The 13,808-nt window shown below is 47.0% G+C and overlaps 1 protein-coding gene across 4 annotated transcripts in view; it reads left to right on the top strand.

The window, feature by feature from the left end:
• LOC119977793 (protein furry homolog) overlaps nt 1-13,808 on the top strand; it is a 483,675-nt gene that overhangs the window by 239,407 nt on the left and 230,460 nt on the right. For all 4 annotated transcript variants that reach the window (XM_038819004.1, XM_038819002.1, XM_038819003.1 and 1 more), the window contains exons 25-27: nt 2,428-2,519; nt 3,460-3,632; nt 9,461-9,621. In XM_038819004.1, the coding sequence (XP_038674932.1) occupies nt 2,428-2,519; nt 3,460-3,632; nt 9,461-9,621 (426 nt within the window). The remainder of the gene's footprint in view (nt 1-2,427; nt 2,520-3,459; nt 3,633-9,460; nt 9,622-13,808) is intronic.

The raw sequence follows: 13,808 nt of genomic DNA, 5'->3' as shown, positions 1-13,808 counted from the left end.
AAGTCTACAACCGGGGTGTCGCTCCCGACGTGGCTCACGACTCCGAGCCCAATCCTTCTCCGTAGGCATGTCCGGCACCACAAGGCGGAACCCCTGGTGGACAAAGTACGCCTTCTCCACGCCAACCCTCAGTATGCCTACGTGGAGTTCCCCGATGGCCGCCACGACACAGTCTCGCTCTGGGACCTGGCTCCCTCGGGTGCCGATCCCATGCCCACGCCCCTTTCCCCCCCCGCGCCACCCTCCTTTTCCCCGATGCCCCCCTATTCGTCCCCACCAGGTCCATCCCTCGTCCCCACCAGGTCCATCCCTCGTCCCCCTGCCCACACTGGAGGACACAGAAGATTTCGGCTCGCTCTCGGAGACATCTCGCCAGCAGCCAGCACCAACACCGCCAGCACCTGCACCGACGTCGCCACCACAGCTACGCCGATCACAGCGGAACATTCGACCGCCAGTTCGGCTCAACCTGTAACCTGCTGACCGGATGGACTCTTGGTTTTCTTTGTTTGGACCATTTTGTAAATATTTCATCCTTTGTATCACAGTTATACGTCACCCCCGCCGGACTCATTTTTACAGGGGGTGAATGTGGTGATAACCACTGTAGATATGCATACTTGCAGTAGGGGAATGTATGGCTGTACCTGTAATATAGGTTCCTCCGGTAAGCCTCTGCCGGCTAGCTCCGCCCACAGGGAGCTTGTGTATAAATATGCGTGTGAGTCACTCAGACTCTAGTCTTCAGTTGCAGCTGGAGGAATAGCATCACACAGCAATAAAGCCTCGATTGAACTTGTCTCTCGTCTTTGACTATAATTGTTAGCGCCACATGCAGGTTAGGTGGATTGGCCATGCTCAATTACCCCTTCGTGTACAAAAGGTTAGGTGGGGTTACTGGGTTACAGGGATAGGGTGGAGGCGTGGGCTTAAGTAGGGTGCTCTTTCCAAGGGCCAGTGCAGACTCGATGAGCCGAATGGCCTCCTTCTGCACTGTAAATTCCATGATTCTAAGCCTCTCGCAAGGGTGCGAGCGACACTGAGGACGCCTCGTAACATTTAACGAGATTTCGCGAGACGTTGCGATCTGGACTGGCCAACACTGTGCTTATTCCAGATTTTTATGTTTAAGTGAACAGTTAGCTTCATTTAAATATGTCTGCGCTGGAATGTTCCAAGGCCCGGGATCAACCCGCCACGCCTGTTATACCTCACCGTAGCGCCATTTAGCACGGGCTTCCATAAACGTTGACCAGGCGTAACTCCACTTGGGGTGTCCTTCAGGCGATTGGAAGCTCCCGGGTGATCAGGCTCTGGGGAGATGCCACCCGGGCATCTTGGGCATGTTGGCACTGCCATCCTTGCACCTTGTCACTGCCACCTGGGCACCCTGATAGTGTCATCCTGGAAGTGTAGGGTGCCCCGGTAGCACTGCCAGGCCGGAAGTGCCAAGGTGCCATGTTGCCCATGCTGGGTATTGGGCCCGGAGGGGCTCTGCCCTTATGAGGTGGGATGAGGGGGGAGCTTGAGGACTCCGTAATCGGTAAGGTGGGCCGTTGGGGGGGGGGGGGGGGGGGGGGGGGGGGGGTCCGGAGGCCATAGTGGGGATTTTACAGATTGTCATTGCAGGAAGTGAGGTAAGTGTGGCCTTGGTGGGGCATTCCCGCAGAGACCCCAAAACAACAAAGTCCTGTTTAATTACAGAGTCGTTATCAGCTCTGCAGGCGCCCAAAACGGGACTCTTGTCTTTTTTCCTGCTAACTCATGCCCAATACCTAGGTGAAAGACAGCCGCTGATGTCCTGCTTTGCAGGTGGAAGAGCATTTTTGGAACCAGTCTCTTTAATTTTGCATCCCACCCTGAGGCCATTACATGTCTTAAACCTTTCCCCTCCTTCCCAGTTCTTAATATTACCACACTTACTTCTGGCTAAATTTTTAATTGGCAGAAAAATTGGGGGGGGGGGGCACTCAACTGGATCCCAAACTAAATTGCATACTTCCAATTCCCCACCACCACTCCTCTGACCCTTTGGCACTTCTGTGCTGATTTCAGAAAGGAAATTCAGAGACTTTTTAATCTGAAGTAATGCATACAGAAAGAGGCCAGTTAGCTAAGTGGCTAGTGTGTAGCTCAGAATAATGCCAACAGCGCAGGATGCATTCCTGCTCTGGCTCTGGTCGCCTGCCCTTACCCTTCCTTTGAGAGTGGACGACAATGGCAACCTATTATCGGCAAAAACTGCCAGAAAATAGCTCAGGATGAAGCACCATCAGACAATGAGCTAAAGACCCGCCTTGAAGCAAAGCACACAAATTTATTTACAACAGAGATAGATTTGAATTTACTATTACTTTCCACAAATGTAATCTTGTTATGCTTTACCATTCAGTCTGTATGGATTTCTGTTTTCCATAATTGCTTTAGAACAAGAAGCGCCGTGAACGTCGAGATTTATTGCGACTGCAGCTTTTAAGGATATTTGAACTTCTCGCTGATGCTGGGGTTATAAGTGACAAGTAAGTTTGCAATAAAATGAAAGAAAATATGAACAACATTTTCTGTTATGCTGCACATAATTCAGTATTTAATATTAGATATGTGATTGGTACTTCAAATGCAAAACATCAACAACAAGGCTAATATTTGATTTATAGAATGCATGCTAAGGCGCTCACTGCAATTATGAATGTAGGCACTGTTGCACCTATTTGCCTCCATCCATGTCTTAATAGATCCTGTAGTTTCAGAAAACCAAATGCAGATTTGTGGCATTCTGTTGCTCAGACATCTGCAGCTGTCATGTAGCAAGTGGCTGCACCATGCGTGAAAGTAATGGTCACAGCACCGTGAGCCTGCCCCCAAATCTTTCCAAGCATTTTGCAAAGGTAACCTATAGGAATGGTGCCATTGAGTGGCAAACAAACCTGCTCACTTTACAACCATCTCATGTGAGACCATTCCACCCCATTGCCATTTGTAAGTGGTCAGGTGCTAACTATTACATTACTAGTCTACAGACTCCTGCCTACATATTCCCTTTACTGTTTGCCAGTCACATTTTTCCCTTTCTTCCAATGGCCTTTAGAAAGGCCGCCAATGGGCTGGAACGATTTTCCCAAAGATTGCAAGAAGTTTTGCCTCTGTTCTGCAATTTTTTGTTAATCCTCCAAAGCCATTTAAGTGTAACCTACAGTTTTCTGCTCTTACAACTAATACACACATCCAAAATGTTCTTGCAACTGTTAATAATAATACAAATGGACTGATTCTGGAAAACAGTACCATTAGCACACACTGCTTTTCTAGCAAGATTTGTACCACTTTCTAACCATTTAAAATCAATTTAAACTAATAGATGACAATTATGCCCATTGTGTTTAAATTCATTGTTGTAAATAAATGGCATTTAGTCTTCATCCGCATTGAATAAACCTTAGTTTTCTTTCTTTTTGCTAGTACTAATGGAGCTTTAGAACGGGATACTTTGGCACTGGGAGCCCTGTTCTTAGAGTATGTCGATTTAACCAGGATGCTGTTGGAGGCAGAAAATGACAAAGATGTTGAAATTCTAAAAGACATTCGAGCTCATTTTAGTGCAATGGTAGCCAATTTGATCCAGTGTGTTCCAGGTAAAGCCATTCTGCCTGTGCTGTTCCTTTTCTACTGTGAGGGATGGTTGTCAATTTCTTGAGCCCTGTGTGACAGATTTTGTCCTGAATTTTCCAAAAGTAAATTTAAATCTTACCAAACCTTTTTTATAGTATTTTCTAATAAAAAGGCTTGAAAGACTTCGGACAAACAAAAAAACTAACTCTGACTTCAAACTGATGGCAGAGACCTTCAACTTCATGGAGCACATAGCAGAAATTTGGGGACCATTTCTAATCATTAATCCAGGTGGTTATAAAATGATAAACAACGTGTGCCCATACTTCCAATATGCATTCCCAGCACGTTGGGCTGCCAAAGTCAGAAAATTACCCCTCATTTTTAAATGTAGCCATTCCTAAACTATCAACAAGACTGAACAAAACAGAGTAGACCTATAATACATTTTAGTTAAGGGTTACACATATTTATCATTCTTTTAAATACATTTTTAAAGTTCTCCAAACGATGGATACAGTGGGACTTTTTTTTAATATTCCTTATAATGCAGTAATTATTGATTTGTCCAGAATACAATTTTGTTTTGATTAAGTACTACTTAACTTTTCTACCACTGCTGCAAGAAATAGGAAATATATGATTACATATTGCCCACATTTAAGCTTGTGAATGCCAACAGACCATTTATAATGCCTAAGAATGAGAATGGACTCAAATGGAATTTAAAAGTCCGAGGACACTGGAACTTTGTTTTGTGCTTGTAAAGAGCTGAGGTGAACGTAATTGAGCTGAACCTGGCTTGTTAATTTGAGTTTACAAATGTTAGTAAACGGGCAGCACGGTAGCACAGTGGTTAGCACTGTTGCTTCACAGCAATTCCCGGCTTGGGTCACTGTCTGTGCGGAGTCTGCACGTTCTTCCCGTGTCTGCGTGGGTTTGTTCCTGGTGCTCCAGTTTCCTCCCACGAGTCCCCAAAGACGTGCTGCTAGATGAGTTGGACATTCTGAATTCTCCCTCTGTATACCCAAATAGGAGGTGGAATGTGGCGACGAGGGGCTTTTCACAGTAACTTCATTGCAGTGTTGATGCAAGCCTACTTGTGACAATAAAGATTATTATTAATAATAGTAAGTGCTAAGATAGATGGCTATACTGCTGGAAATACTTTGGATTTTTTAATGTCAAAAAGACCAACTGTGGAAGCACAATGTTCCACACATGTTCAATTCCAATCAGGCTTGGACCTTTTCTAGGTCATGGGCACATTTGTGTAAAGGCAATTGTATACACTAGTAAAGTTCTTCACATAATAGTGGGATAAAGAATAGTATTAGTGATAATAGTTTTTGATGACACTCAGTCCACTGTTTTATCAACACAAAAACAGGAATAGCCTTTTTGGCCCAGTGGCACTGCTTTTTTTTCAGTTAGCCATGTCAATTTTACCATTTAGACACCTTTTTCTCCAAAAATGTCTGTTTTTAAATATCCCAGTTGATTGTAAGGCCTACTGGAACAGTGCATTTCACATTCTCATGATTGTTTGTGTTGAATACATTTTTTTTGATTTAGCTTTAAACCACCTTGTCATGAATTTTATGATTATATCCCAGAAGAAAGACATATCCTAGCAATCTAGTGTTATTTTAAAATAAATTGATTAAAAACTGATTAAAATGTCGAGAAGGAGTCTTTTTTAAAAATTAATTTTAGAGTACCCAATTATTTTTTTCCAATTAAGGGGCAATTTAGTGTGGCCAATCATCCTAGCCTGCACATCTTTGGGTTGCGAGGGTGAAACCCACGCAGACACGGGGAGAATGTGTAAACTCCACATGGACGGTGACCCGGGGCCAAACCCAGGTCCTCAGTATTGTAGGCAGCAGTGCTAGCCACTGTGCCGCCTTCCTAGAGGGAGTCTTATAAGTACATTAAGAATTCAACAACTTACGTCATGTAAGTAATTTCTACCTTCAAGTTACGTAGTAAATTAAATTACTCGCAAATTTCATTTGAGTTTATGTTCCTGAAGTGGGATGGTTGAATGATGGCAAACCTAAATATTTGAGCCTCAGTTTATGCCTTAATCTCCATTTAATAAAAAACAGTCTGAAATGGTACTGACGGGTACATTCAAGTCCCAGCTTTGAACCTTAATGCAGCATGGTAGCGCAGTGATTAGCACCGTTGCTTCACAGCTCCAGGGTCCCAGGTTTGATTCCCGGCTTGTGTCATGTCTATGAAGAGTCTGCAGGTTGTGTGGGTTTCCTCTGGGTGCTCCGGTTTCCTCCCACAGTCCAAAGATGTGCAGGTTAGGTGGATTGGCCATGCTAAATTGCCCTTAGTGTCCAAAACGTTTAGGCGGGGTTACAGGGATAGGGTGGAGGTGTGGCTTTAAGTAGGGTGCTCTTTCCAAGGGCTGGTGCAGATTCGATGGGCCGAATGGCCTCCTTCTGCACTGTGAATTCTATCATATTCAGTTACCGATGTCAGCTCGGTAACAGTAGCAGATCTATAATTGGCCGTATTGTTCCTGACGAAGGCTCCTCCTTCCAGGAGAGCAGTAAGGGGAGTAAAAATGAAGACAAATAGACTGCTGAATGAAAACTGAATTTTTGGAGCAGTCTGCTCACTGTCTACATTCCCTATTCATTAAGCTGTAGCACATATGCCATATCAAAAATGTTTAAACTCTGATGTAAGTTATTCTCATCAGTTTATCAGTTTCACATCAATAGAATTGTGTGTGCTCTGATCTTGCATAACAGTTTACACTCAATGGCATAAATACATTTTTGAACCAATACCAAAACTGAATGGACTACTTCCTTTAATTAAACCTTGATGCTCATGGCCAGTAGTTTGATTGTTCATATATGTTTCTAGATTTGAATTATAATAAATTTTGAATGTCTAAGTGCAACTCATTTGACATGTACCATTGTTAATGAAGTATGTTTTAATTTTACTCAGCACTAATTATTTACAGAGTGAGCTAATATTCCTTACAATTGAATATCAATTTGGCTGTATCCATCTCTTAAACATGTTTTATCACCACATCAGCAGGCTGTTTCGTTGTATTTTTATCATTCTGTTTTGCCTTCTTCAAAGTTTAATAATTTTGACGAAAAATCCCAGTATTTGGATTTAACCATCAGTATCTTATACAACCCCACTGAATACAGCATTTTAAAATTTACATTTTCTCAAAACAATATGGCACATGCATCTGCTTTCTATATCTGCTCTTGCTTGCCATTTCTGCATCGGGTCCTTTCTTTGACCAACGTTAGTTTTTTTTAATGTATTTTATCACAAACGTGTATCAAAGCAGGTGACAGCCAATAAACACCCCGGGAAACATACTTCACAAACATCCCCCACCTTTTCTCAAACCCCCCTGAAGACCCCCTTAACTCATACCTTATGTTCTCCAACCGCAGGAAATCGTACAGGTCACCCAACCAAGCTGCTATCCCTGGTGGCGATGCCGACTGCCACTCCAGCAAAATTCATCAGCCTGCAATCAGAGAGGCGAAGGCCACGACATCGGCCTTCCTCCTCTCCATGAGCTCCGGCTTCTCTGAAACCCCAAATATCGCCACTAAAGGGCCCGGGTCCACCTCCTCCTCCACTACCCTGGCTAAGACAGCGAACACTCCCGCCCAGAATCGTCCCAATTTTTCACAACCCCAAAACATGTGCACGTGATTCGCTGGCCTCCACCCACACCTCTCGCACTCATCTGCAACCCCCTGAAAGAACCCACTTATTCTCACCTGAGTCATATGCACCCTGTGCACCACCTTAAACTATATCAGACTCATCCTTGCACAGGAGGAGGTCCCGTTTATCCTTTGCAATGCCTCACTCCATACTCCCCAATTGATCTCCCCTCTCAACTCCGCTTCCCATTTCTCCTTGATCCTCACCACCCGCTCACCTCCCTGCTCCCCCAACCACTTGTATATATCTCCAATTCTTTCCTCCCCTTCCACATCTAGAAACAGTAGTCACTCTGGCATGGTGTATCCTGGCAACCTCCAGATCTTTTACGCAAAGTCCCTAACCTGCAGATACCTGAACTCACTCCCCCTCGGCAGCTCTACAGACTGGTGAACCCTTCCTCCAAATACAAATCCCTCGCCTTGACCAGCCCCCTTTCCCTCCACCTCCTGTATACACTATCCATCCCCCCCTGCTCAAACCCATGATTCTCGCACAACGGCATGAGGACTGACATCCCTTCCGTCCTAAAATGTCTCCTCAGCCATATCTTCACCGTGGACTGCACCACTGGGCTCCCTGAATACCTACTCGGAGCCATTGGCAATGCTGCCATCACCACAGCCCTCAAACTAGACCCCTTATTAGATTCCACTTCCACCCCAAGCCACTCTACCCCTTCTTCTTCCCACCACCACCGCACCTTGTCCACATTCGCCGCCCAATAATAATGAAGCAGGTCGGCAACTTTGACCAACGTTCGTGCCCACATCCTCCACAGGGGAGATTTTAATGGCACAATTTACGTTTTTACCTAACAAACAAGTAGAAACTAAACAAAATGCCTGAATAAGATATTATATTCAGTAAATACAAAAATGGACCAAAAATGAATATAGTACAGGAAAAAGATAAATGCCATAATCACAGTTCTGTTCAAAATGACCTAATGGAAACTTTAAATTTGCAATGGCAATTCCAGGAATATTATTTAATTCTCCATCACGATTAAGCTTCTTGTTTCAATCTTATGGAGTGTTAAAATACTGACTGTGGGCGAGCCCTTCTGGCTGTTCACACCGCGGGATCTTCCCGCCCCGACGACGGCACCCCTGCCACAGGTTTCCCGGTGGTGTGGGGTGGATTCAGTGGGAAATCCCATTGACATCGGCGGGACCAGAAGGTGTCTCTCCCCCCCCCCCCCCCCCCCCCCCGGCCAATGACGGGCCACCTCCCACTGCCGAGAAACAGGCTGCGAGGAGGTCAGAGAATCTTGGCCATAACTAATTTTCAAAATAGATTTTAAATTACTTCAATAGGCTATGTCCCAATCTTGACCAGCTGAAAGTTTCAATAAAAGCTTTTATATTTTGGATTTTGGCTGCATCATAGAGTCGTAGAAGTTTACAGCATGAAAACAGGCCTTTCAGCCCAACCTGTCCATGCCACCCAGTTTTTACCACTAAGCTAGTCCCAATTGCCAGCAGTTGACCCATATCCCGGTATGCTCAGCTTTCCCATATAACTGTCTAAATGCTTCTTAAGACACAAAATTGTACCCGCCACGGCTACTGCATCTGGCAGCTTGTTCCGACACTCACCACCCTCTGTATGAAAAAAATTACCTCTGGACCCTTTTGTATCTCTCCCCTCGCAACCTAAACCTATGCCCTCTACTTTTAGACTCCCCTGCCTTTGGGAAAAGATGTTGACAATCTAACTTATCTATGCCCCTCATTATTTTATAGACCTCTATAAGATCACCTTCTACGCAGTCGGGGAAAAAAGTCCCAGTCTATCCAGCCTCTCCTTATAACTCAAACCATCAAGTCCCAGTAGCATCCTAGTAAATCTTTCTTGTACTGTTGACAAAATAATTGATTTCATCTACTTACCTGGTATTGTGCAAAGCACAGTAACAGAATAGCTATAAATCATTTGTGCCAGGAGTAACCCATACCAAAGCAATATTTTATCAGGTTCATTATGAAAGCATGAGGTATTGCATTTTTAAATAGTTTATTTGTCATCTGAAGCATGTAACTGATTCACTCCTGCAATTTTGTCATCTAGCTTCTTTCAAATAGTAGAGATTAATCTTTTTTTTTTCCCTATGTAGTACATCACCGCAGATTCCTATTCCCACAACAGAGTTTACGTCATCATCTTTTTATCTTGTTCAGCCAATGGGCAGGGCCATTTAGTGTCATGTTTACTCCTCTGGATCGTTATAGTGACAGAAACCACCAAATTACAAGATACCAATATTGTGCATTAAAGGTATGTTTGCCATGTATTATTGATTCCATGTTATACTTATTAATAATTCAGCGAGCCTTTTCAAAAAATATTGTGTGCTTCAACTAACATTTTGCAATCTTATGCTTCTCGATAATGCAAGATGTTTTCTCAAATTGTTTTATATTTTCACATTAACTTTAACTAGATTTTAATTTGAATTTGTTCTTTTAAAAATCTTTCAAGATGTCAATGTTGAATTTAAAATAATATAAAAAGATCTTTTTGGGTATTTTTTTTCTGGTCAGTGACAGTAACAGAAATATTAACCTGGATCATCCAATCCCAATATCGACTAAAAAACAGCTTACACTGAAAACCAGGGCTGGATTCTCCGTTTCAGTGACTATGTTCCCACGCCATCATAAAAACTGGCCTTTCACACCAGTAGAACTGGCGTGAAAAGGCCATATATTCATAGCCCTGCAGGAGGGATAGCATGGACCCACCGTGAATCTAGCAGCTTTAGCTGCAGGTACAGGGCCCCGCACTTCCAGGTCAGAGGCTGCGCATGTGTACAGCGGCGACCTCCAGCGGTGGCGCCATGCTTCATGGCAAACTCAGACCACGGAGCTTGTCCTCCTAACTAGTGCCTTGATTGGCCGCGTGCCCGACCCGGACTGCATCCGACCATGGAGACCACGAACTGAGTCTGCAGCCACCACGCGAGTATCCCGAATGGCAGGACAATAAGTGGTCCACGCCGTCAAGACTTCGGCCTGTCGGGGGCGGAGAATGACGGGGTGGACCTCAAGCAATGACCACAGGTAGGGGATATGTGGTGCGGCATACTTCCCGAGTATGCTGCTTTTCAAGGGCCGGGGAACCGGCACCAGTCCTGATTTCATGCGTGAAAGTGGATTCTCTGCTCCGGCGCCGGACGCGATTTCGACATTGGAGTGTAGAGAATCCGGCCCCAGAACATGCAGTTCTGCAGAAATGGCTTAGCCGGAGCAAATGCTGATGATCCTGTCGGGACCTGTCACATGGAAATTTGAGTCGTTTGCCTACTCTGCTCAGCCCCTGCCTTGCTGTCCCACTTCTATGATTCCACCAGATTCTTCTCAGCTTTTACTCCCATGCTCTCCTCACTCCCTCCCACAACCAAGATCTGCTGACTTCCTCCTCCCTCCACCAAGATCTGCTCATCCTCTCCTTTTCCTGCCCAAACTTTGCTCACCCAACCACTCCTTCCCAAGTTCTACTCACGCACTCCTCTTCTTCCCAACTCCTGCTCACGTCCTTCCCACCCACCAAGCTCTGCTTACCCTCTCTTCCCTGCCTAATCTCAGCTCACCCCACCGCTCCCTCCCAAGCTCTGTTCAACCCTCCTCTTCCCCCCCCCCCAAGCCATGGCCACGTCCTTCTTTCCCCCCATCCAAGCTCTGCTACTCACCACCCCCTCTCCTCCCAAGCTCTGCTCACTCCCTCCCGGAGGAAGTCCCAGCTGCCCCAACATAAAAAGGTTACGAAGCACTCCCACATGCGGTCATTGGTGTATGCCTCAACTTTGCCGCTGACCAGAAGATCTAGACATTGCCTTTGCCAGTATAAGCTCATATTGATATTTTTGCTGGCATTAATGGAAAGAAGTAAATATACCATTGCTGCAACCATATGTAGCTCCCTAATTTTCTTGTGTTTTCTATTACCACCATAATTTCTGCAATGGCTGAGATTGTTTCTCCCAGTCCAATTCCCCAATTCTCATGAAGGCGATTTAATTTTGAAATGTAAGCATTATTAATTGTGTATTTTTGTACTTTTAAAAATTGATCAAAAACACGCGTCTCGAGGTTCTGGCACTAAACCAGTTGACAAATTAGAGATAGCCTTTTAGAGAATTAGATTAGTTAATATATATGTTGTTAACATGGCTTTTCAATAGTAGCATGCTCTTGATTCATTTCCTGCATCCATCTGTGATAGAAATGTAATAGGAACATTTTCTCCATTGGTCATCACAGTTCCACTGTTTGGACATGTTTAAACTAATATTAAAATGTTAAATTAATATTACATGTAATTGGTGAACATAAATTGGGATTAATAATGCCACTATGTACAAGTTTTAGACATTTTCAGAATTCTGGGGTCGGATTCTCTGGGAATCGGCGTGGCAGGCAGAAATGGTGCAGTGGCGTGGCGTGAACCACTCCGGCGTCGGGCCGCCCCAAAGGTGTGGAATCGTCCACCTCTTCAGGGGCTAGGCCGGTGCCGGAGTGGTTTGCGCCCCGCCGTCCGGCGTGGAAGGCCTTTACCGCCGCGCCAGCCGGGGTCGAAGGGACTCCGCCGGCCGCCGCGGGTCCGCGCATGCGCAGGGGGGGGGGTTCACCTTTGCGCCGGCCATCGCGAAAGGCTTACTGGGTCGGTGTGTAGGAATAGAGTGCCCCCACGGCACAGGCCCGCCCGTGGATCGGTGGGCCCCGATCGTGGGCCAGGCTACCATGGAGGCACCCCCCTGGGCCAGAACGCCCCGTGCCCACCCCCCCGAGGACCCCGGAGTCCGCCCGCGCCACCAGGTCCTGCCGGTAAGGGACCAACTCCAATTTACGCTGGCGGGACCTGCATAGAACGGGTGGGACTTCGGCCCAATGCGGGCCGGAGAATCGCCGGGGAGAGCCCGCCGACCGGCGAAGCGCAATTCCCGTCCCCACCAAATCTCCGGTGCCGGAGAATTCGGCAGCCGGCGGGGGCGGGATTCACGCCACCCCCCTGGGGCGATTCTCCGACCTGGCGGGGGGTCGGGTCTAACACACTCTCCCACGTCTTTACAGATATTGAACACTATGGCAGGGATGTTGTACGCAGGGGTTGCCCTAATGGTGCTAGTGCTACGCGATGAGATCAGGCGCCGGAGAAGGCGGCAGCAGCGTCTGCAGATGCTCAAGGCAGCGGCCCATGCGCCAGACCCGCCCCACACCCTGAGGTCCCGGCCGCCCATCAGGCCAGAGAGGGCCCAGATGGGGAGTCCTGCGACGGCCCAGGGTGGTCATTTCAACAGATGTTGGACAGCGTGTGCTGTAGGAGGCTTTGTATCAACAAGGAAACAGTGCAGCACCCTGTGCCTTGTCCACGCAAACTTGGCACCAGGAGGAGGAGGAGGACACCCGTTCCTGGTGGCTGTGAAATCACTGCAGCCTTGAACATTTATGCCACAGGATAATTCCAGGGCTCGAGTGGGGACCTGTGGATACCTCACAGACCACCGCCCACAGGTGCATCCAGCAGGTCACAAATGCCCTGTATGCCCGGGTGGAAGACTACATCCACTTTGACATGGACCAAGCCCAACAGGATGTCTGGGAAACAGGTTTCGCCACCATCGCCGGGATGCCTCAGGTCCAGGGAGTCACAGATACCACGCATGTTGCCCTGCGTTCACCGGGCCATCTGGGGGTGCCCTATGTTAACCGAAAGAGGTTCCAGTCCCTCAACATACAATTCGTCTGCGATGAAGATAATGCACATGCGTGCACGTTTCCCTGGGAGCGTACACAACAGCTATATCCTGGGGCAGTCGGTCATCCCTGACCTCTTCGAGGAGCACCCCACGATAGCCGGTTAGCTCTTGGGGATAAGGGATATCCATCGAGGACCTAGCTTATGACGCCACTGCGGAGGCAGGAGACCAGAGCAGAGATTCAGTACAACGAGGCCCATGCAGCCACCTGGGCTGTCATTGAGCGGTGGATCGGACTCCTCAAGATGAGGTTCTGATGCCTCAACTGCTCTAGTGGTGCACTCCTGTACACTGCCCGGAGGGTCTCCTTTGTTGTGGTCTGCTGTGGCCTCCACGACCTTGCACAGCAGCGGAGCGACGAACTGGAGGTTGGTGACGAACATGTGGCCATCTCCAAGGAGGAGGAGAAGGGGGACGAGGTTGATGAGGAGGCGCTGGACAAGCAAAGGCTGGAGGACGATGGAGGAACCTGAGGCACAGCCGGAGGCTGCAGGACAGGCGGCAGCGATGAGGTTCCGGCAGGCCAGGAAAGCCAGAGAGGCCGACATACCCGCCTGATTCACTTAGGGTGTGGCCTGGTCCATAACCGTACCCACCCACTACCCCCATTTCCCACCCTCCCAGAGTATGTGTCACATCACTCTCAGGTGCTGGCTCAGTGTCGGCACTATCCGCGGGTCACTGTCGAAGGCAGGGGGGTGATGAT

Source organism: Scyliorhinus canicula, chromosome 14 (genome assembly GCF_902713615.1).
Source record: "Scyliorhinus canicula chromosome 14, sScyCan1.1, whole genome shotgun sequence".
Lineage (NCBI taxonomy): Eukaryota > Metazoa > Chordata > Chondrichthyes > Carcharhiniformes > Scyliorhinidae > Scyliorhinus > Scyliorhinus canicula.
This window is presented reverse-complemented; position numbering and strand designations above follow the sequence as displayed.